Raw genomic sequence first — 18,119 nt, 5'->3', positions numbered from 1 at the left:
ACATGATGTTGTTCATTTTTATAGCTGTGTAGTATTCCGTGGTATACATGTACCACGTTTTCTTTTTCTTCCCTTTTTTTTTTTTTGAGACAGAATCTTGCTTGTTGCCCAAGCTGCAGTGCAATGGCATGATCTTGGCTCACCGCAATCTCTGCCTCCTGGGTTTAAGCAATTCTCCTGCCTCAGCCTCCAGAGTAGCTAGGATTACAGGCACACACCACCACACCCAGCTAATTTTTGTATTTTTAGTAGACATGGGGTTTCACCATGTTGGTCAGACTGGTCTCGAACTACTGACCTCATGATCCGCCCACCTCGGCCTCTCAAAGTGCTAGGATTACAGGCATGAACCACTGCACACAACCATTTTCTTTCTCCAGTTCATCATTGATGAGCATGTAAGGTTAATTCCATGTGCTTGCTATTGTGAATAGTGCTGTGATGAACACGTGAGTGTATGTGTCTTTTTGGTAGAATGATTTTATTCCTTTGGGTATGTACCCTGTAATGGGATTGCTAGGTTGAATGGTAGTTCTGTTTTAAGTCCTCTGAGAAATTTCCAGACTGCTTTCCACAGTAGTGGAACTAATTAATATTCCCACCAGCAGTGTATAAGTGTTTCCTTGTCACCACACTCTCACCACCATCTGTTATTTTCTTACTTTTTAATAATAGTCATTCTGACTGGTGTGAGCTGGTATCTCACTGTGGTTTTGATTTGCATTTCTCTAATGATTAGTGGTATTGAACATTCTTTCATATGCTTTTTGACTACATATATGTCTTCTTTTGAGAAGTCTAATTTCAAACTATACTACAAGGCTACAGTAACCAACATAGCATGGCACTGGTACAAAAGCAGACACAGAGACCACTGAAAGAGGTTACAGAACCCAGAAATAAAGCTGCACACCTACAACCATCTGATCTTCAACAAAGTCACAGTAACGAGCAATGGGAAAAGGACTCTGTATTCAATAAAAGCTGCTGGGATAACTGGCTACCCAAATGGAGAAGGCTGAAATTAGACTCTTTCCTTTTGCTACATATAAAAATCAACTTAAGATAGATTAAAGACTTAAATGTAAGACTTAAAACTATAAAAAACTCTAGAAGAAAATTTGGGAAATACCATTCTGAACATAGGCCCTGGCAAAATTTTATGATGAATTCTCCAAAAGGAATTGCAACAAAAACAAAAATGATAATTGGGACCTAATTAAACTAAAGAGTTTCTGCACAGCAAAAGAAACTATCAACAGAGTAAACATTTGTAAACTATTGTAAAATATTTGTAAACTATGTATCTAACAAAAGTCTAACATCTAGAGTCTATAAGGAAATTAAACACATCAACAAGCAAAAAACAATGCAATTAAAAAATGAGCAAAGGAAATGAACAGACACTTCTTCTATGGTTTAAATGTGTTCCCCAAAGTTCATGTGTTGGAAACTTAATCCCTAATGCAATAGTGTTACAAGGTGGGACATTTAGGAGGTAATTAGGTCATGAGGGTTCCTAACTCATTAATGGATTCATGACATTGGTGTCAAAGTGGGGTAGTTATCTTGGAAGTAGGTTCCTGATAAAAAGGATGAGCTCGGCCCCCTGCTTCACCTTCCTTACTCATGTGCATACTTTTTTGCACTTCCAACTTCTACCATGAAATGATACAGCAAGAAGGCCCTTGCAAGGTGTTGGTCCTTAGATCTTGGATATTCCAACCTTCAGAATGGTAAGAAATAAATCTCTGTTCTTTATGCATTACTCAGTCTCGGGTATTCTGTAGCAGCACAAAACAGACTAAGACAATACTGGAGAATGCAAAGGGAAAACAGGAATCCCTAAGGTAATGAAGGCTGGAAGGGACAAGATTCACATTATATCCCCTCATCATGCAGGAAATCGAAAACTGTAAAGATTACAATCAGTAAAGATACAGTCAACTCTAATAGCTGACAAAGACAGTTATTTCACTTTTGGAAAATCTGTATCAAGTCTGTTTAAATAAAGTTCGATCTGCACAGTATAAAACATTCTTGCATGGGAGTAAGAATGCTGTTACTTTTAATCGCATTCACTATAATTGTTTACTTTAATCAAAACCAAAGGATTTAAAGATAGGTTTTCAAGGTAACCTACCTGCAACTGCATGACCACATAGTTGAATCGATCATTCCTCCCACAGCCAATAAATCTACAAACATGGTCTTTCCCTGGATAAAAAAAAAAAAAGAAAGAAAACAGTGGAAAAGAATATACTACGGTTTCTCTTAAAAAAAAAAATTTTCTTTTCTGTATAGTATTTTATGATTGAATATAAAATACGTCTTGAGAATCTTAAGGATAGAAAACTTATATTATTCAAATTTTCTACCTACCTCCTCTCCCCCCAGGCACTGCACTATTACTTCTTGTGGTCAAATAAATGAATATTCGAATAAATAAATAAACAAATTAATATATGAATAAGGAAACAAACGTATGGTAATTTATTTAGGGAGGAAAGATTAAGTGGTCAATTCAGATTAAGCTGCCCAGATACAATGCATACGAAGCCACAGGAGAGCAATAAACAAGAGCTATGTTAGGAATATAAACCATGAATTTTAAATATGTTATGGTACTCACTGTTATGACTTCAGCAAGACAATCTTTCTGGGCCTCACTGATGTGGATTAGCCCAGTGATTTTCAACCTGAGTTCCAGCTGAGAAACCCAAAATAGTACTGGCTGAGGCACAGAGGGGGGCAGAGGTACAGCAGAAATCTGATTAAAGAAAAGCATGCAAAGACCCCCAAAAAGAACGGAGCCACATGTATAGGTTAGTGCTTTTCAGCCCTGGCTACTTATCAAAACCATCTGAAAAACTTTACTTTTGTTTTATGACACCACTGACCCAAGGGCAGTGGAAAACTTTTTAAAGATTCCTAAGTTCTATATTAATTCAGAATCTGTGGAGAAAGAGACAGAAAATGAGCTTTTCAAAAGTTGGTTGTTATTTTTATTTTTGAGACAGAGTCTCACTTTGTTGCCCAGGCTGAAGTGCAGTGGCATGATCTTGGTTCACTGCAACCTCTGTCTCCTGGAGGGCTCAACTGATTCTCCCACCTCAGCCTCCTGAGTAGGTGGGACTACAGGTGTGTGCCACCACATCTGGCTGATTTTTGTATTTTTTGTAGAGGCAGGGTTTTACCATGTTGCCCAGGCTGGTCTCAAACTCGGAGGCTCAAGTGATCTGCCCACCTCAACCTCCCAAAGTGCTGAGATTACAGGCATAAGCCGCTGTACCTGGCCTCAAAAGTTCTTGGCTTATGGGTGCAGTGCCTCATGCCTGTAATCCCAGCACTTTGGGAGGCTGAGGCGGGCGTATCAAGAGGTCAGGAGTTTGAGACCAGACTGGCCAAGATGGTGAAACACAGTTTCTACTAAAAATATAAAAATTAGCTGGGCATGGTGGCTGGTGCCTATAATCCCAGCTACTTGGGAGGCTGAGGCAGGAGAATCACTTGAACCCAGGAGGCTGAGGTTGCAGTGAGCCGAGACTGCACCATTGCACCTTAGCCTGGGCAACAGAGCAAGACTCCATCCCAAAAAAAAAAAAAAAAAAAGGTTCTTTAAATGATCCTAAAGCAGGTAGGGCATGGATAGATATTTGAAAACTACTGCAGGGTAATGAGAAGTAACAAAAAGATTTTAAGATAAAGAATAACATACTAAACACTGTGGTGGTAATAAGGAGAGCAGACTACAAACGGGAGTCTAGTGGAGAAGCTCACTCTGGGGACAGTTACAATAGCCAGGAGAAAGAATACGGGGATTAGAGAAAGATAAAAAAAAATAAATCTGACCGATACTAAAGATGGAGTTTTTTACTAGAATTGGTAAAATTAAGTGAAAAGTTGTACCAAAGTAAGAGAATACAGTAGGTTGTATAGATTTTAAGGAATATTAAAATGCTGACTTTGAGGACAATCAATTGAGTTCAGTAGACATTGTAAGTTCAGGCCTGCTGCGGAGACCAAAAGGCAGAGCTCCAGATGCATTAGTAAGGAACCATTAGTTCATGGACAACAGATGGAAGATTGACAAGTGAAAGAATAAAATATAAGAAGAAGCTTAAGCACATAATTTGGAAAATGTAACATTATTATTATTTTTAAGACAGGGTCTCATTATCTTACCAAGGCTGGTGTCAAACTCTGGGCTCAAGCAATCCTCCCACCTCAACCTCCCAAAGTGCTGGGATTATAGGCGTGATCCAACATGCCCACTCTAGAAAATCCAACATTCAAAGCATGAGGGAAAACGAAAGTCCCTCAAGGAAATAGAGCAATAGCCTGAAAGATTGGAGGAAACCGAGAGAGGGGTATCACACAAAACCAAGGGAGAAGAACATTTCATGAAGATGGAAGTGCACACTGACAAGTATACAGAAAGGCTGAGAAGTACTAATATAAACAGGAAGTCATTAGTGAGTCAAGGGGCAGAAGCCAGTTTATAATGGGTTAAAGAGTAAATGGAATATGAAATATGAGGGCAGACAGCCTTTGAAGGAGCTTGCTTGAAAGTAAGGAACAGTAACAGGCCAAAGCTTGAAGATGAAGATTTGGCAGACTGATGAAACACTCAGAAAAAAAATTTGCCACCTAACTGACTTCAAATATAAATATGACTAAGACTCAGCAAAGCCAGGTGCAGTGGCTTCACCTATAATCCCAGCTACTTGGGAGGCTAAGGTGGGAGGATTGCTTGACGCCAGGAGTTTGAGACCAGCCTGGGCAACATAGCAAGACCCCTTCCCTTAAAAAAAAAAAAAAAAAAAGACTCATTTTTTCACACCTGTGTTATCTATCAGTTACAACATTGCTTTTTCATTCTCTATGTTTTTGTTTAAAAAGGGAGTTATAAGCTAGCAAGAATGGGTACAATGGAGAATACAATTTTAAAAGAAATATTCTTGGCCAGGGGTAGTGTACACAGTACATGTTGACCACTTAAAATATTTTACATATATTTGCAAAACTGTGTTATCTATTATCTATCCTGTCATAAGAATGAAAGGATAAAATGATGGTCAATTAGCAACTTACTCTTGTCCTCAGCTTCAAAGACACAATAAAAAATAAGTTACATAGTGTTTTCCTTGTATTACCCATTCCCTAAGACTCTCCTTTTCTATCATGTAACATTTAAATACAGTATCTCTAGTAAGACATTTCAATTATCTAAAAGTAAAACACCATGTGGAGGCCAAAACAACTCCATCTTGGATACTAATCTGCCATATTGACTTTCAATTAACCCCAGTTCCAGGAAAGCCTCTAAGAGGTCCAGTTTATCTACTGTTCCTTGTGTAAGAGCACATACTTACCACAAATCCTGCTCTTATAAAAAAAAAAAAAAAAAAAAAAAAAAAAAAAAACCTTGACATAATTATACTTCAATTGTCCTACACATCCCCCTTGAAGCACGTATACCTCAAGGGGATACATACGGTATTTAAGCCCTGGGTGTGGGTGACAATAGTGTGGGAATCCACCATCTTGTCTTGCTACTGCCTGAGCCATAGACATGGCTGCTGCTTCTAAGACTCAAATATTTCTCTCTGAGGAACTGGATATTTCAGCCACTGTCTTTGGCTTCTCAGCTTCCTTAGACTTGAGGCAAGTTTGCACTGACCTACCCACTGTGGAACAGATCATATTAAATCCAACTCCTGTTAGAATGTTTCTTTTAAAATTGAACTCCAAAGTTATACCAAAACAAAATTTATCTTCATACTAAAACCACCTTACTTTTAAAAAGAAAAAAATGTAGAAATTAAATAAACTGTAGATCCATTTACTGAATAATCAAAACACAAAGCCAGCAGCAAATATTCTAGGATTCATAAGTACATCTTCATTGCTTTTATGAGTTCTTATCTCATACTTCATGGCATAGTATGTTACTGCTCTTCAATTTTACACATATATGCAAATAATGAAACTACTAAATAAAGTTAGTTCAATAAAAATATACAAATTTTTGGAAGCACAAAGGAACTTCAATTAAATTGGAACAGTAATTCTTCACTACCACTTATAGCAAGTGTTAAAACTTTTATAATAACTACACAGTGAAGTATCACTCCATGAGTACAGGGACCTTATCTATCTTGTTCTGGTACTGAAAACACTTTTGCAAAAACTGTAACAGTGAGAGACATCTAACATAGCTGACTCCATCTTGCTTTTAACCTCATAAGCTAACTGCTTTTGCTCATCCTGACACACAGGCCAAGCTGACTATGGGAGGAACTTAGTTTACAGTTCCAACTTTAAAGCAAGGATGATAAAAGCCCTTTCTCAAAATTAACTCTTTGGGGACAGAAACCGCCATTGTAAAACTAATGAAAGACCACAAACAGAATTATGGTAGGGATCTGAATTCTGTTAAGGTTTAGGTATAGTTAATAATAACTAGTCATTGTTTCCTAATTTGCCTTTTTGTAACTGCCTACTACTCAGGAATCACCAGCTGGTGGTTATAAGATTTGCAACTTCTCAATTGCCCCTACTGATAACATTGCTATTGTGAAACCTAAGACTGGTGTTTCAGGTATTTTTCAGACTTTGCAGTGGACCAACTGACACCACCCAGGTGTCCTTCACCCAGGAAATGACTCAGCACATGAAGACAGTTTAAATATTCCTGTGATTTCATCCCCAACTCAACCAATCAGCAGTGCCCATTCCCTATCCCCCTGACTACCAACCTATCCTCAAAAACCCTACTCGCCAAATTCTTGGGAAGGAAGATTTGAGAAATATCACACATCATCGTCACTGAGCCACACTGCAATTATTAAACTCTCTGCTGCAACAACCATCTCACAGCTTGGCCTATGTGTAGGGATATGCTTTTTCTGTGCAGCAGGCAAGAAGAACTTGCTAGGCTGTAACAGTACCTGGCAAAATACCCAGTAAAGACTGGGTTTTGTGGTTAAATGCTCAATCAATATGTATAAATAAATGAATAGAAGTAATAATAGCTAATAAAATGTGCATAATATGGGCCAGATGCACTGGCTCATGCCTATAATCCTAACACTTTGGAAAGCTGAGGTGAAGGATTGCTCGAGTCCAGAAGTTACCATCCTGGACAACATGGCAAGGCCCAATCCCTACAACAAACACAAAAATTAGCCAGGTGTGGGGACACATGCCTATAGTTCCAACTATTCAGGAAGCTGCGGTGGAAGGCTCGTGGCTGAGCCTGGGAGGTCAAGGCTGCAGTGAGCAGTGATCATGCCACTGACTCCTGCCTGGGTGACAGAGTGAGACCCTGTCTCAAAATAACTAAATAAATAAATAAGCAAGCATAATATGCACACACAATATGCAAGCATCTTATGCCAGGCTCTATACTAAGCATGCTACATGCATTTAATCCTGCCAATAATACAAGTATTATTATATTCTCCATTTTTCAAATACGGAAATAGAGGCTTAGGGAGGTTACTTTGTCCAAAATTAAAACCAGAACATGATGAAGCAGTTTAATTCCAGAGCCTTTGCTCTTAACCAGTATGCCTGGAAATGACAAAAACAGATTTTCAACTCCAGTAACATCTTGTCAATAATTATTTAAAAGGGGAAAAAAAAACTGTGACAGAACAAAAAAATGACGACCTATTATATGCCAAGTACTAAACTAGGCACTAGAAATACAAGATAAATTAAGTAAGATCCATGTCCTCAAAGAGTTCACAGTCAAGATATGTAAACAAAAAAATGTAATACAGTATGAGTTCTAAATTATAAACTGCTATAGATATAAAGAAGATTCAAAAATTGGGCTCATGAGACTTCACATGCACATTAAATCACTAGATTTTACATATTTATGAGAAGAGTATTCTAAAAGAAGGGTCACCCACAAAATCATAAAGGATTTAAGTACATGTGATAGATAACTAATAGAGTTAACAGGCTAGGGGGCTTGATAAGAGTGAAAGTGGGCTAAGGTGGGGAATATGAGGACACAAGAAAAGTGTACTAAAACTTTATATGCCACTGTGGTATACAATTGTCCCTTGGTATCCATGAGGGACTGGTTTCAAGACCTTCCTTGGATACCAAAGTCAACCAATGCTCAAATCTCTGATATAAAAAGGGGTACTTGGTGGGCGCAGTGGCTCACGCCTGTAATCCCAGCACTTTGAGAGGCTGAGGTGGGTGGATCACCTGTGGTCAGGAGTTTGAGACCAGCCTGGCCAACCCTGTGAAACCCTGTCTCTACTAAAAGTACAAAAATTAGTTGGACGTGGTGGGAGGTGCCTGTAATTCCAGCTACCTGGGAGGCTGAGGCAAAAGAATCACTTGAACCTAGAAGGCGGAGGTTGCAGTGAGCAGACATCGCCCCATTGCACTCCAGTCTAGGCAACAGAGGGAGACTCTCTCGAAAAAAAAAAAAAAGAGGAAAAAAATGGGTACTATTTCCACATAATCTATGCACACCTCCCATATACAGTCAGGCTTCACTTAACAATAGGAACATATTCTGAGAAATGCATCCTTGGGTGATTCAGTCACTGTGCGAACATCACAGGGTGTGCTTACAAAAACCTAGATGGTATAGGCTACTATATGCCTAGGCTATATGGTATAGCCTATTGCTCCTAGGCTACAAACCTGTGTGACATGTCACTGTACTACATACTGTAGACAGTTATAACACAATGGTAAGTATTTATGTGCTGTACACTAAAAACACAGTATTATAATCTCATGGGACCACTGTCACTGAACAAAATGCTGTTGTGTGATGCATGACTATATTTTAAATAATCTCCAGATTACTTATGATACCTACTACAACGTAAATGTTCTGTAAATAGTTGCCATATTGATTGTTTAGTAAAAAATAATAGAAAAAAAAGTCTATATGTTTAGTACAGAGGCAATATATATATATTTTTTTGAGACAAAGTCTTGTTCTGTCACCCAGGCTGGAGTGCAGTGGTGCAATCTCATCTCACTGCAACCTCCACCTCCCCGGTTCAAAGAATTCTCGTGCTTCAGCCTCCCAAGAAGTGGGGATTACAGGCATGTACCACCATGCCTGGCTGATTTTTGTATTTTTAGTAGAGACAGAGTTTCACCATGAGGGCAGGCTGGTCTCGAACTCCTGATCTCAAATAATCCACCCACGTCAGCCTCCCAAAGTGCTGAGATTACAGGTGTGAGCCACTGTGCCCGGCCATTTTCCTAAGATTTTCAATCTGTGGTTGACTGCATCCACAAATGTGGAATGCATGGATGTGGAACTCACTGACAGGAACAGCCAACTATAATATGAAATAAATTTAGTCTCTGTCCCTCCTACTTGTTACCTAGTTTCTAAAATCTGTGGAATTTTCTGAGTGATAGAAATATCTTTTGTTATTTATGACTCTTTTGATAACACCTGAGTTTATGTTAGTCACATAACTGTGGGAAGCCCCTGTATAATCAGATGGGACCAGTCACCAGAAAGACTAAGAGAGGGCTGGAACTTTCAGTCTTACCCACCAACTTCAAAGAAACGTGAGTGGAAAGGGTAGAGATTAACCTCTATAAAGACTCTTGAACAATGAGATTTATGAGCTTCTGGTTTGCTGAATGAGTGGAAGCGCTGGGAGGGTGGCCTACCCAGAGAGGGCACAGAAGCTTCCCCCAACTCCCCAATATCTTACCCTTATCCATCTCTTCATCCAGCTGTTCATCTGTATCCTTTGCAATATGTAAACATATTTCCCTGAGTTCTGTGAGTCATTCTAGCACATTAATCAAACCCAAGGCGGAGGGGGGGATCAAGGGAGCCCCAATCAGCAGCCAGTCAGTCAGAAGCACAGTTTAAGCCATTCTAATGGTGTGCAGTGGTATCTCACTGTGCATTCTCCTAATGTTTAGTTATGTTAAACATCTCATGAACTCATTTTACACTCTATTTCTTCTTTTAAGTACCTGTAAAAGCTTATTAAATATTTTTAATTAAACTGTTATCTTATTGTTGAGTTTTCAGAGTGCTTTATGTATTCTGAAAATAAGTCCTTTACAGGTGATTTGCAAATATTTTTCTTCCACCTTGTAACTTGTCTTTCATTTTCTTCATAATGTCTTTTGCAAGCAAAGTTTTTAACCTAATGAAATCCAAATTATCAATCTTTTTATTTTATGAATCATGCTTTTGTTGTCATCTGACAAGCTTCTTGCCTAAACTCAAGTTACAAAGATCTTCTCCATGTTTTCTTCTATAAGTTTTACAGCTTTATCTCTCACATTCAGATGAGTGATACACATTAAGTAAATTTTTGTATGTGTGTGGTTTAGGCAGAGGTTCATTATTTTTTTATAAGGATGCCCAATAGTTCCAACACCAAGACTGTTCATTTTCCACTGAATGGCCTTTGCAACTTTGTAGATTTTATTGGCCTTCTTTGTATGGGTTAGCCTATGTCCAAAAACTATTTTATTTCATTTGATCTATATGTCTATGCCTTTGCCAATACCACTGCCTTGATTATCCTAGTTCTGTACTAAGTTTTAAAATCATATAGTTTGATTTTTCTTTTTTTTTGCTTATATTTTATATTTTTAGACAGGATCTCACTCTGTCACCTAGGTTGTAGTACTGTGGCACAATCATAGTGCACTCAAACTCCTGGACTCTGGCAATCCTCCCATTTCAGCCTCCCAAACAGCAGAGGACTATAGGCATGTACCACCACGTTGAGCCTTTTTTTTTTTTTTTTAATTAGTTTGTAGAGATGGTGATCTCACTATGCATTTTTTAATTGACTGAAATTATATATATTTATTGTATAAACGATGCTTTGAAGACATGTATACGCTGTGGAATGGCTCAATCAAACTAACAGCATGCCTCACAAACACAACATTTCTTTTTTTTTTTTTTTTTTTTGAGACAGAGTTTCACTCTTGTTACCCAGGCTGGAGTGCAATGGCGCGATCTCAGCTCACCGCAACCTCCGCCTCCTAGGTTCAGGCAATTCTCCTGCCTCAGCCTCCTGAGTAGCTGGGATTGCAGGCACACGCCACCATGCCTAGCTAATTTTTTGTATTTTTAGTAGAGACGGGGTTTCACCATGTTGACCAGGATGGTCTCGATCTCTTGACCTTGTGATCCACCCGCCTCGGCCTCCCAAAGTGCTGGGATTACAGGCTTGAGCCACCGCGCCCGGTCAAACACAACATTTCTAATGAGAAGAACATTTAAAGTCTATTCTCTATGTAGTTTAATTTTTTTCCAACATTATTCTTCTTTTCCAACATCGTTTTTGCTACTCTAGGTCCTTTGCCTTTCAATATTAACTTCAGAATCAGCTTCTCTATAACTACAAAAAGTACTACTGGGATTTTTATTATTATTTCATTAAATCTATAAATCAATTTGGGGAGAATCAATATCTTTACTATAGTGAACCTTCCAATTCATGAATATGGTATGCCTCTCCATTTATTTAAATCTTCTTGTATTTCTTTAATCAGGGTTTTATAAAGTTTTCAGCATAAAAATCCTGCATATACTTTGTTGCATTTATAACCTACATATTTCATTTTTTCAGAGCTATTGAAATTTTTAAAAATTCAGTTCTCAATTGTTCATTTCTAGTACACAGAAATATGGTTGCTTTTTGTGGCCTGATCTTGTATCGCTTGCTAAACTCATTTATTTTAGGAAGTTTTTATAGATTATAGGGATTTTCTATATTGACAAATCATGTCATCCACAAACAGGAACAGTTTTATTTACTCCTTTTAAGTCTGTATGTCATTATTTCTTTATATATCTTTGCTGCATCAAACTCAGTCTCTTCTTATTCAGGGTTGCTGATGACACAAACGTTAGATGTTTTGGTATTACTCATAGGTCACTGAGGCTCTATTTATTCTTTTACATGTTTTTCCTTTGTTGTTCAGGTTAGATCATTTCTATTGATCTGTTTTCAAGTTCAGTGACTCTTTCATCTATCATGTCCATTCTGCTATTGAATACATTGAGTTTTTTATGTCTGTTATTGCACATCCTGGGTCTAAATGTTCCACTTCATTGTTCTTAATATCTTCTATTCCCTTGCTAAGACTGTCTGTCTTCCTGCTCATTCCTGGAGCAAAGTCTTAATCTGATTTAAAGTCTCTTTGATATAATTTTAATATCTGTATGATCCTGGCATTGGTATCTATATTCTATCTTTTTCTACGTGAGTTCAGATGTTTCCGATTCTTTTTAAGCTGAGTGATTCTAGGTTGTATTCTGGACATTTTGAATATTATATCATGAGACTCTAGGTCTTATTCAAGTCCCACCATGAATATTGGTATTTTTGCTTTAGCCAGTAATTGGCCCAGTTGAGTTCATGCTTCAAGTTCTGACCAGCCTTCTGTAGGTTGTATTTCTAATGACAGTTCAGTTTGCAAAACTTTTGCAGTTATATTTAATGTGTTCCATAAGTAACCCCACATAATTTCCAGTTTGGGATGTAGGTAGTGGTCTATTCCATAATTCAATTCTCAAAGTCCATATATGCTGTTTAGGATCGGACCTATGCATGCACAGCTTGGAGGTCAGCTCAAGAGTCCACAAGCAACTTTAGGTGGTCAGTTTCCCAAGTTCCTCCCTCTTCTACAATCTTTCATTTCACTGGGGCTCCCCTTTTCCAGTCTTTCAGTAGAACTCTGGGGTTTTATTAACAGCACTCTGCAGAGTGCTTTCCATGACTGTGCTCACATCAGGCAAGGGCAACAGCAGAGGGAGAAAAAAAGCAGTTAGGGATTTGCCCAACTTTTTTCAGACCACAGCTCCTCCAATCTGAGAGGAAGAATTCTCTCTATTTTAGGCTCTTGCCTGCCCCCATTAAGGCCACTGCAGCCACTATCAAGAACTGTTTTGAGGCCTGGGTATAAGAGAATAAAGAAAATTTAAAAAGAGAGAAAGATGTAGGATTTCCATGCTTTCTCTGGGCATTAGGAGACCCCTTTCCTCCTCCTTGAGTCAGAACTAGAAGGCTTCTCTTGATGCATTTTCTGTCCATGTCAATGCTCACTTCCAAGTTCCAGGATACATTAAATTCAGGCTGGGGCATACTGGAAGAAAAAAATGGCAAACTCACTGCTGGTTCAATGGTACTTTCAATTCTGGTCTTCTTCCACAGTCTGTCCCTACAATTTACTTTTCAGAATCCTCAAATAGCCACTTTAAGAATTTTGCCCAGGTTTTTAGTAGCATTCAAGTAGGAGAGACATGAAGTGTGCTTATGCCATCTTATCTGGAACCAGAACCTGGACTACAGTTTTTGGTAACAAACTTTGTAGAACTGATTATTTTAAACTACTTGTATGACGTTGATTTTTAAAAATTAAAAATAAATCCTGTAATTATCTTATTGAGGCAGAGGGAAAAAGCAAGTTAGCAGAATCACATTTTTTTAAAAGCATATATACCTTTGGACATTACATGTATGCAAAAAAAAGTGAAGTTCTTAATTGCACTTTGCTTCATGTCTTTGAATCTTGTTTTACCTGTGGATTTTTATAAATATTAGGACTACTATATGTTTTTTAAAAGAAGAAAAAAAAAGCAGGTATTATCCAAAGTGTGAGAAAAAGGAAGCAGTTTGCAGGTTCGAGAGCCTGTAAGCCTTAAGAAACTGAAAACACTTCAGGATGACCGGCACTCTGGGTATAAGCTCAACATTTTCTATAAAAGAAGCAGAAGAAGCAGGCAAAGGTCAGTTCCATGTTTTGTATGCCATGTTAAGGTATGTGTACTTCATATGAGAAAAAGAAGACTATGAACAGTTTTTAGCAAAGGTTGGGGAGTGAAACAACTGTTTGGTATGTCTGAAGGATCACTCTTGCTGCAAAACATTAATGTGAATAGAAAATGAACCTAAGTGACTGAATTGAAGGGACACATTGAGTTGAAGAACAGCATATATAGTTTGATTCCATATGTTGTTGGGGAAGGAGGATAAGGGAGATTTTATATATGCATATATATAAACAGATTATATATATTATGTTAGACATGTGATTTTATATATGTGCGTGTATATATATCTACACGCTGATTACATAGAGCTGATTATAATATGCATAGAACATTTCGGGAAAATACACAGGAAACTGGTAGCAAGTGGTTAACCGTGGAGAAGAAAGTGAGGGGCTTAAAGGAAACTTACTTCTCACTTTATTCTGTTGTGCTGATTTTTAAGTTTCTTACTGTGACCATTTACACTCTTAAAAAGGTTTATTAGTGAAATGGAAGGAGGCTTTATGCATGAACTGGTTATCAGTTATCTATGAATTATATTAAAACAAGATAAAGTATGAATGAGTCTAACATTCAGTAGCACTGTTCTACCATAGCCTTAGCACTCAAACACTACAATAGATCTCCCCACACATAAGATATTACCAACTGTTTTTATTAAATGAAGTTTTACTCTGTCACCCAGGCTGGAGTACAGTGATGCGATCTTGTTTCACTGCAACATTCACATCCTGGGTTCAAGCAATTCTCCTAGCTCAGCCTCCGAAGTATCTGAACTACAGGTGTGCGCCAGCACATCCAGCTAATTTTTGTATTGTTAGTAGATACAGTGTTTCACTACGTTGGCCAGACTTGTCTCGAACTCCTGACCTCAAGTGATCCCACCTCAGCCTCCCAAAGTGCTGGGATTATAGGCATGGCCACAGCGCCCAGCCATTACCAGCTATGTATACATTAAGTTCACAACATAAAATAGCTTTTAATTACATTACAATATAATGGGTATAAAGGGACAAAGTAAAATATCTTCTCCTTCCCTAAACCCTCTGATTCTAATCACCTCAGGGGCTTCCTGAGTTATATGTGATTCTAAATGTTCTTTATATATTTATACATAGAGATAGCATATTTTTATATACTTTATATATTTATATATCAATTTATATAGAGATCATACATAAATATGTACATATGTTTTTAGGAAAATACACATATATTCTATTCCATTTCAAGGAAATAGACCTCTCCTCCTCAAAATAATATGTGTCATTTTTCTAAACAAAAGCAGAATTAACAAATAAATGAATCCCCAAGCCTACAGATAATGTTACATCTTCCAAGAAGAAAAATGTTAAAATGAACATACTCAACAGGTGAAGTTCTCAGAGACCTCCATACCCCCTTTGATGGAACAATGAACATCAGCAAGGACAAGCAAAAATGCACAGGATAAAATAAACAAAAGAGTAAATTATATGTTTACATAAGGTTAAAGGATATAATGAAGGGTAAGGATGTATCTCTAATTTTTCAGGTCCCAGTATGTAACTATTTTGCTCTCCCACAAAAGGTCCCTGTGGAGCAATTTTCAGTCTTCTATACTGGATAAACCAGCAGTCTAATCCACAAATTACATATTTCTTCTATTCTTATGACTGGGAAAAAGGAGTAGTCATACTTTGCAGCAGTAGCTGGAGACTTCAAGCAGGGAAGGCGTTAACAGGTGCAGCTGCTCTCCTGTAATAGTAACCCTCCTTCCCAACTCTCAGCTTGTGCTCTGCAGCCTAAAAGGCAAAAATAAAATCCAGGACCAACATTTCAGCGTAAAAAAGAAAAAAATCCCTGAAAATCAAAACAAAATCATTTCCTCTTCATGACCTATAAGGAAAAATGTAGCTTTTCCTGTGTTTATACGAGGCAAGACAAATTAATTCCCAAATATCTCACCTGAGAACAAGCTTGTTTTGTTATCAAACAATGACATTTATTCTACATTTTTTTTTTCGGTATTAGTTGCACCTCCACTCACTTTAGGGGACATAAAGGAGAAAAATTTAAAATAATTAAATAATCCTTCAATGAATTACCTTTTCATCCAAGGGAATAAACAGAAAAACATCAGTTCTACTCAGGTTGGTGCACTGAAAAATGAAAAAGTACAAGAGATAATGCTGATCACTCACAGCATAAAGTAAGGAGCTAAAATGGGACAGAAGAGCCAAACAATTTCTATTCAATCACTGACTTAAGTAGTGATTTTTAAATATAATCACCTTCATCAGATTGAACATACTATGAAGAGAACACACATAAGAATAAATGAGCATGCCTGTAATCCCAGCTATTCGGGAGGCTGAGGCAGAAGAATCATATGAACCCAGGAGGTAGAGGTTGCAGGGAGCCGAGATGGCACCACTGCACTCCAGCCTGGGCAATAGTTTGAGACTCCATCCCCCCTCCAAAAAAAAAAAAAAAGAATGACAAATCAGATCTATGGAATATTTTTATTTATTTATTTACTTAGACGCAGGGTCTCACTCTGTCACCCAGATTAGAATGCAGTGGCATAATTATGGCTCACTGGAGCCTTGACCTCCTGGGCTCAAGTAATCCTCCCACCTTGGCCTCCTACGTAGCTGGGTTCACAGGCACACATCATGATACTTGGCTTTTTTTTTTTTTTTTTTTTGTAGAGAGAGGGTTTCTCACTATGTTGCTCAGGCTGATCTCATACTCCTGGCCTCAGGTGATCCTCCTGCCTTGGCTTCCCAACGTGCTAGGATTATAGGCATGAGCCACAAAATACTTTTAAAAGAAAAAGATTTTGTTGTGTTCAAGTAAATATTTACATACCAATTAGAAGCCAGAAAACAATGTATAGACTTTTAAAGATCCTAAGAAGACTTCCTTTGATAAAACGATACACTGTATTAAGTATAATTACAGCAAGTCCTCTTTTAATGTCATTGAGAGGTGCTTTCAGTAAAACAACATGTAACATAATTTGGTCCTCAAAAACCCTTATTGAGTTCAAAGTCATTTTGTCATAACATTGGTGAGGAAAAAGAATTGGTTTTGTATTCATCGTTTCACTTTGCAGTTTCCAACTACCTACTGAGACTTAACTGAAGACTTACTATAATAGGAATTTTACAATATTCTGAATTCCTAAAACATTAGACCAAACTATATGCAAGAGTTTAAAAAGAAAAACAAAAAAAAACCTCAATTCCTTAAACCAAATGAAAATTTTCTGGAAGATCCAGGGGACTGTCCTCCATTATAACAAGGAATTGAATCTTTATTATGACACGGTCTGGGACTCTGAGCCTTAGTCATTCCAAAGGTGAGTAACAACAAGTATTTATAGCACTTTTTGGCAAATTATTCCAGAACCTCAAAATTTATTTTTCTTACTCATAAAAAAATCAACAATAAAGTTTATGAAGTAAATAACCAGAAACGGAAGAGGTATGTTATCCTATCTTCCCACATCAATTTACAAATGTATGCTATCACTGAAATGAAGAAACGCTGTGCTATTATTTTGTCAGTATGCATAAAAGTTTAAATATACATAATATCTGCCTTTTAAGAGGCCTGCAATTTAAAAGAGAATACAAATTTATTTATTTATTTATTTATTTATTTATTTTTGAGACAGATTCTCACACTCTTGTCACCCAGGCTGGAGAGCAATGGCACGATCTTGGCTCACTGCAACCTCTGGCCTCTTGGGTTCAAGTGATTCTCCTGCCTCAGCCTCCTGAAAATTTAAAATTTCTTAAGTACCACACCACAAGTTGAAAAGTACACAAGATAATAAACAAGGCAAAATACAGTCCTTATTAAAACGTATTGAGAGAAGTGTGTTTGCCCAATAGCAATTAGTACCCTAGTGGTCATATCGTAGTCTCAATTGTTTCCCAACATAAGGAAACACATTTACTAGGAGAAACAGGGTTCCTGATTCTGAATATGGCATACAAAAAGTTTACCGAAAATCTGAAATACTCTGCTGTGCCAAAAAACAAGGATGACATCAAAGAATATTGAAGTTATACAAGAAGAACACAGAAACCAATGTGAAAGGGTTTCTACTAGTCAAAGATAGGAAATTTAAGTTTCAAAAGGATAATGACTTAAATGGTTTAAAATAAAATATAGAAAAAAGTGTTAAGTTCATAATGATAATCAAAACAAAAAACAAATCACCGGTCATATAAGAGCACAACTTATTATTCTGAAAATTGATCAATAAGAGAAGAAAACTCCTATACTAACTATATTTCAGGGG

At 37.4% G+C, this 18,119-nt stretch overlaps 1 protein-coding gene across 5 annotated transcripts in view; it reads right to left on the bottom strand.

Annotated features, from left to right (window-relative positions):
- The window catches only part of TTBK2 (tau tubulin kinase 2), a 171,867-nt gene that overhangs the window by 89,822 nt on the left and 63,926 nt on the right, over nt 1-18,119 (bottom strand). For 3 of the 5 annotated variants that reach the window (XM_032297734.1, XM_032297735.1, XM_032297736.1), the window contains one exon: nt 2,144-2,217. In XM_032297734.1, the coding sequence (XP_032153625.1) occupies nt 2,144-2,217 (74 nt within the window). Of the gene's footprint in view, nt 1-2,143; nt 2,218-9,722; nt 10,927-15,909; nt 15,964-18,119 lie in introns of those variants that run through there. The other 2 variants (XM_032297738.1, XM_032297737.1) reach the window with 2 other exon arrangements.

The sequence above is a fragment of the Sapajus apella genome, unplaced genomic scaffold (genome assembly GCF_009761245.1).
Source record: "Sapajus apella isolate SASKATOON/1434 unplaced genomic scaffold, GSC_monkey_1.0 scaffold37, whole genome shotgun sequence".
Classification (NCBI taxonomy): Eukaryota; Metazoa; Chordata; class Mammalia; order Primates; family Cebidae; genus Sapajus; species Sapajus apella.
This window is presented reverse-complemented; position numbering and strand designations above follow the sequence as displayed.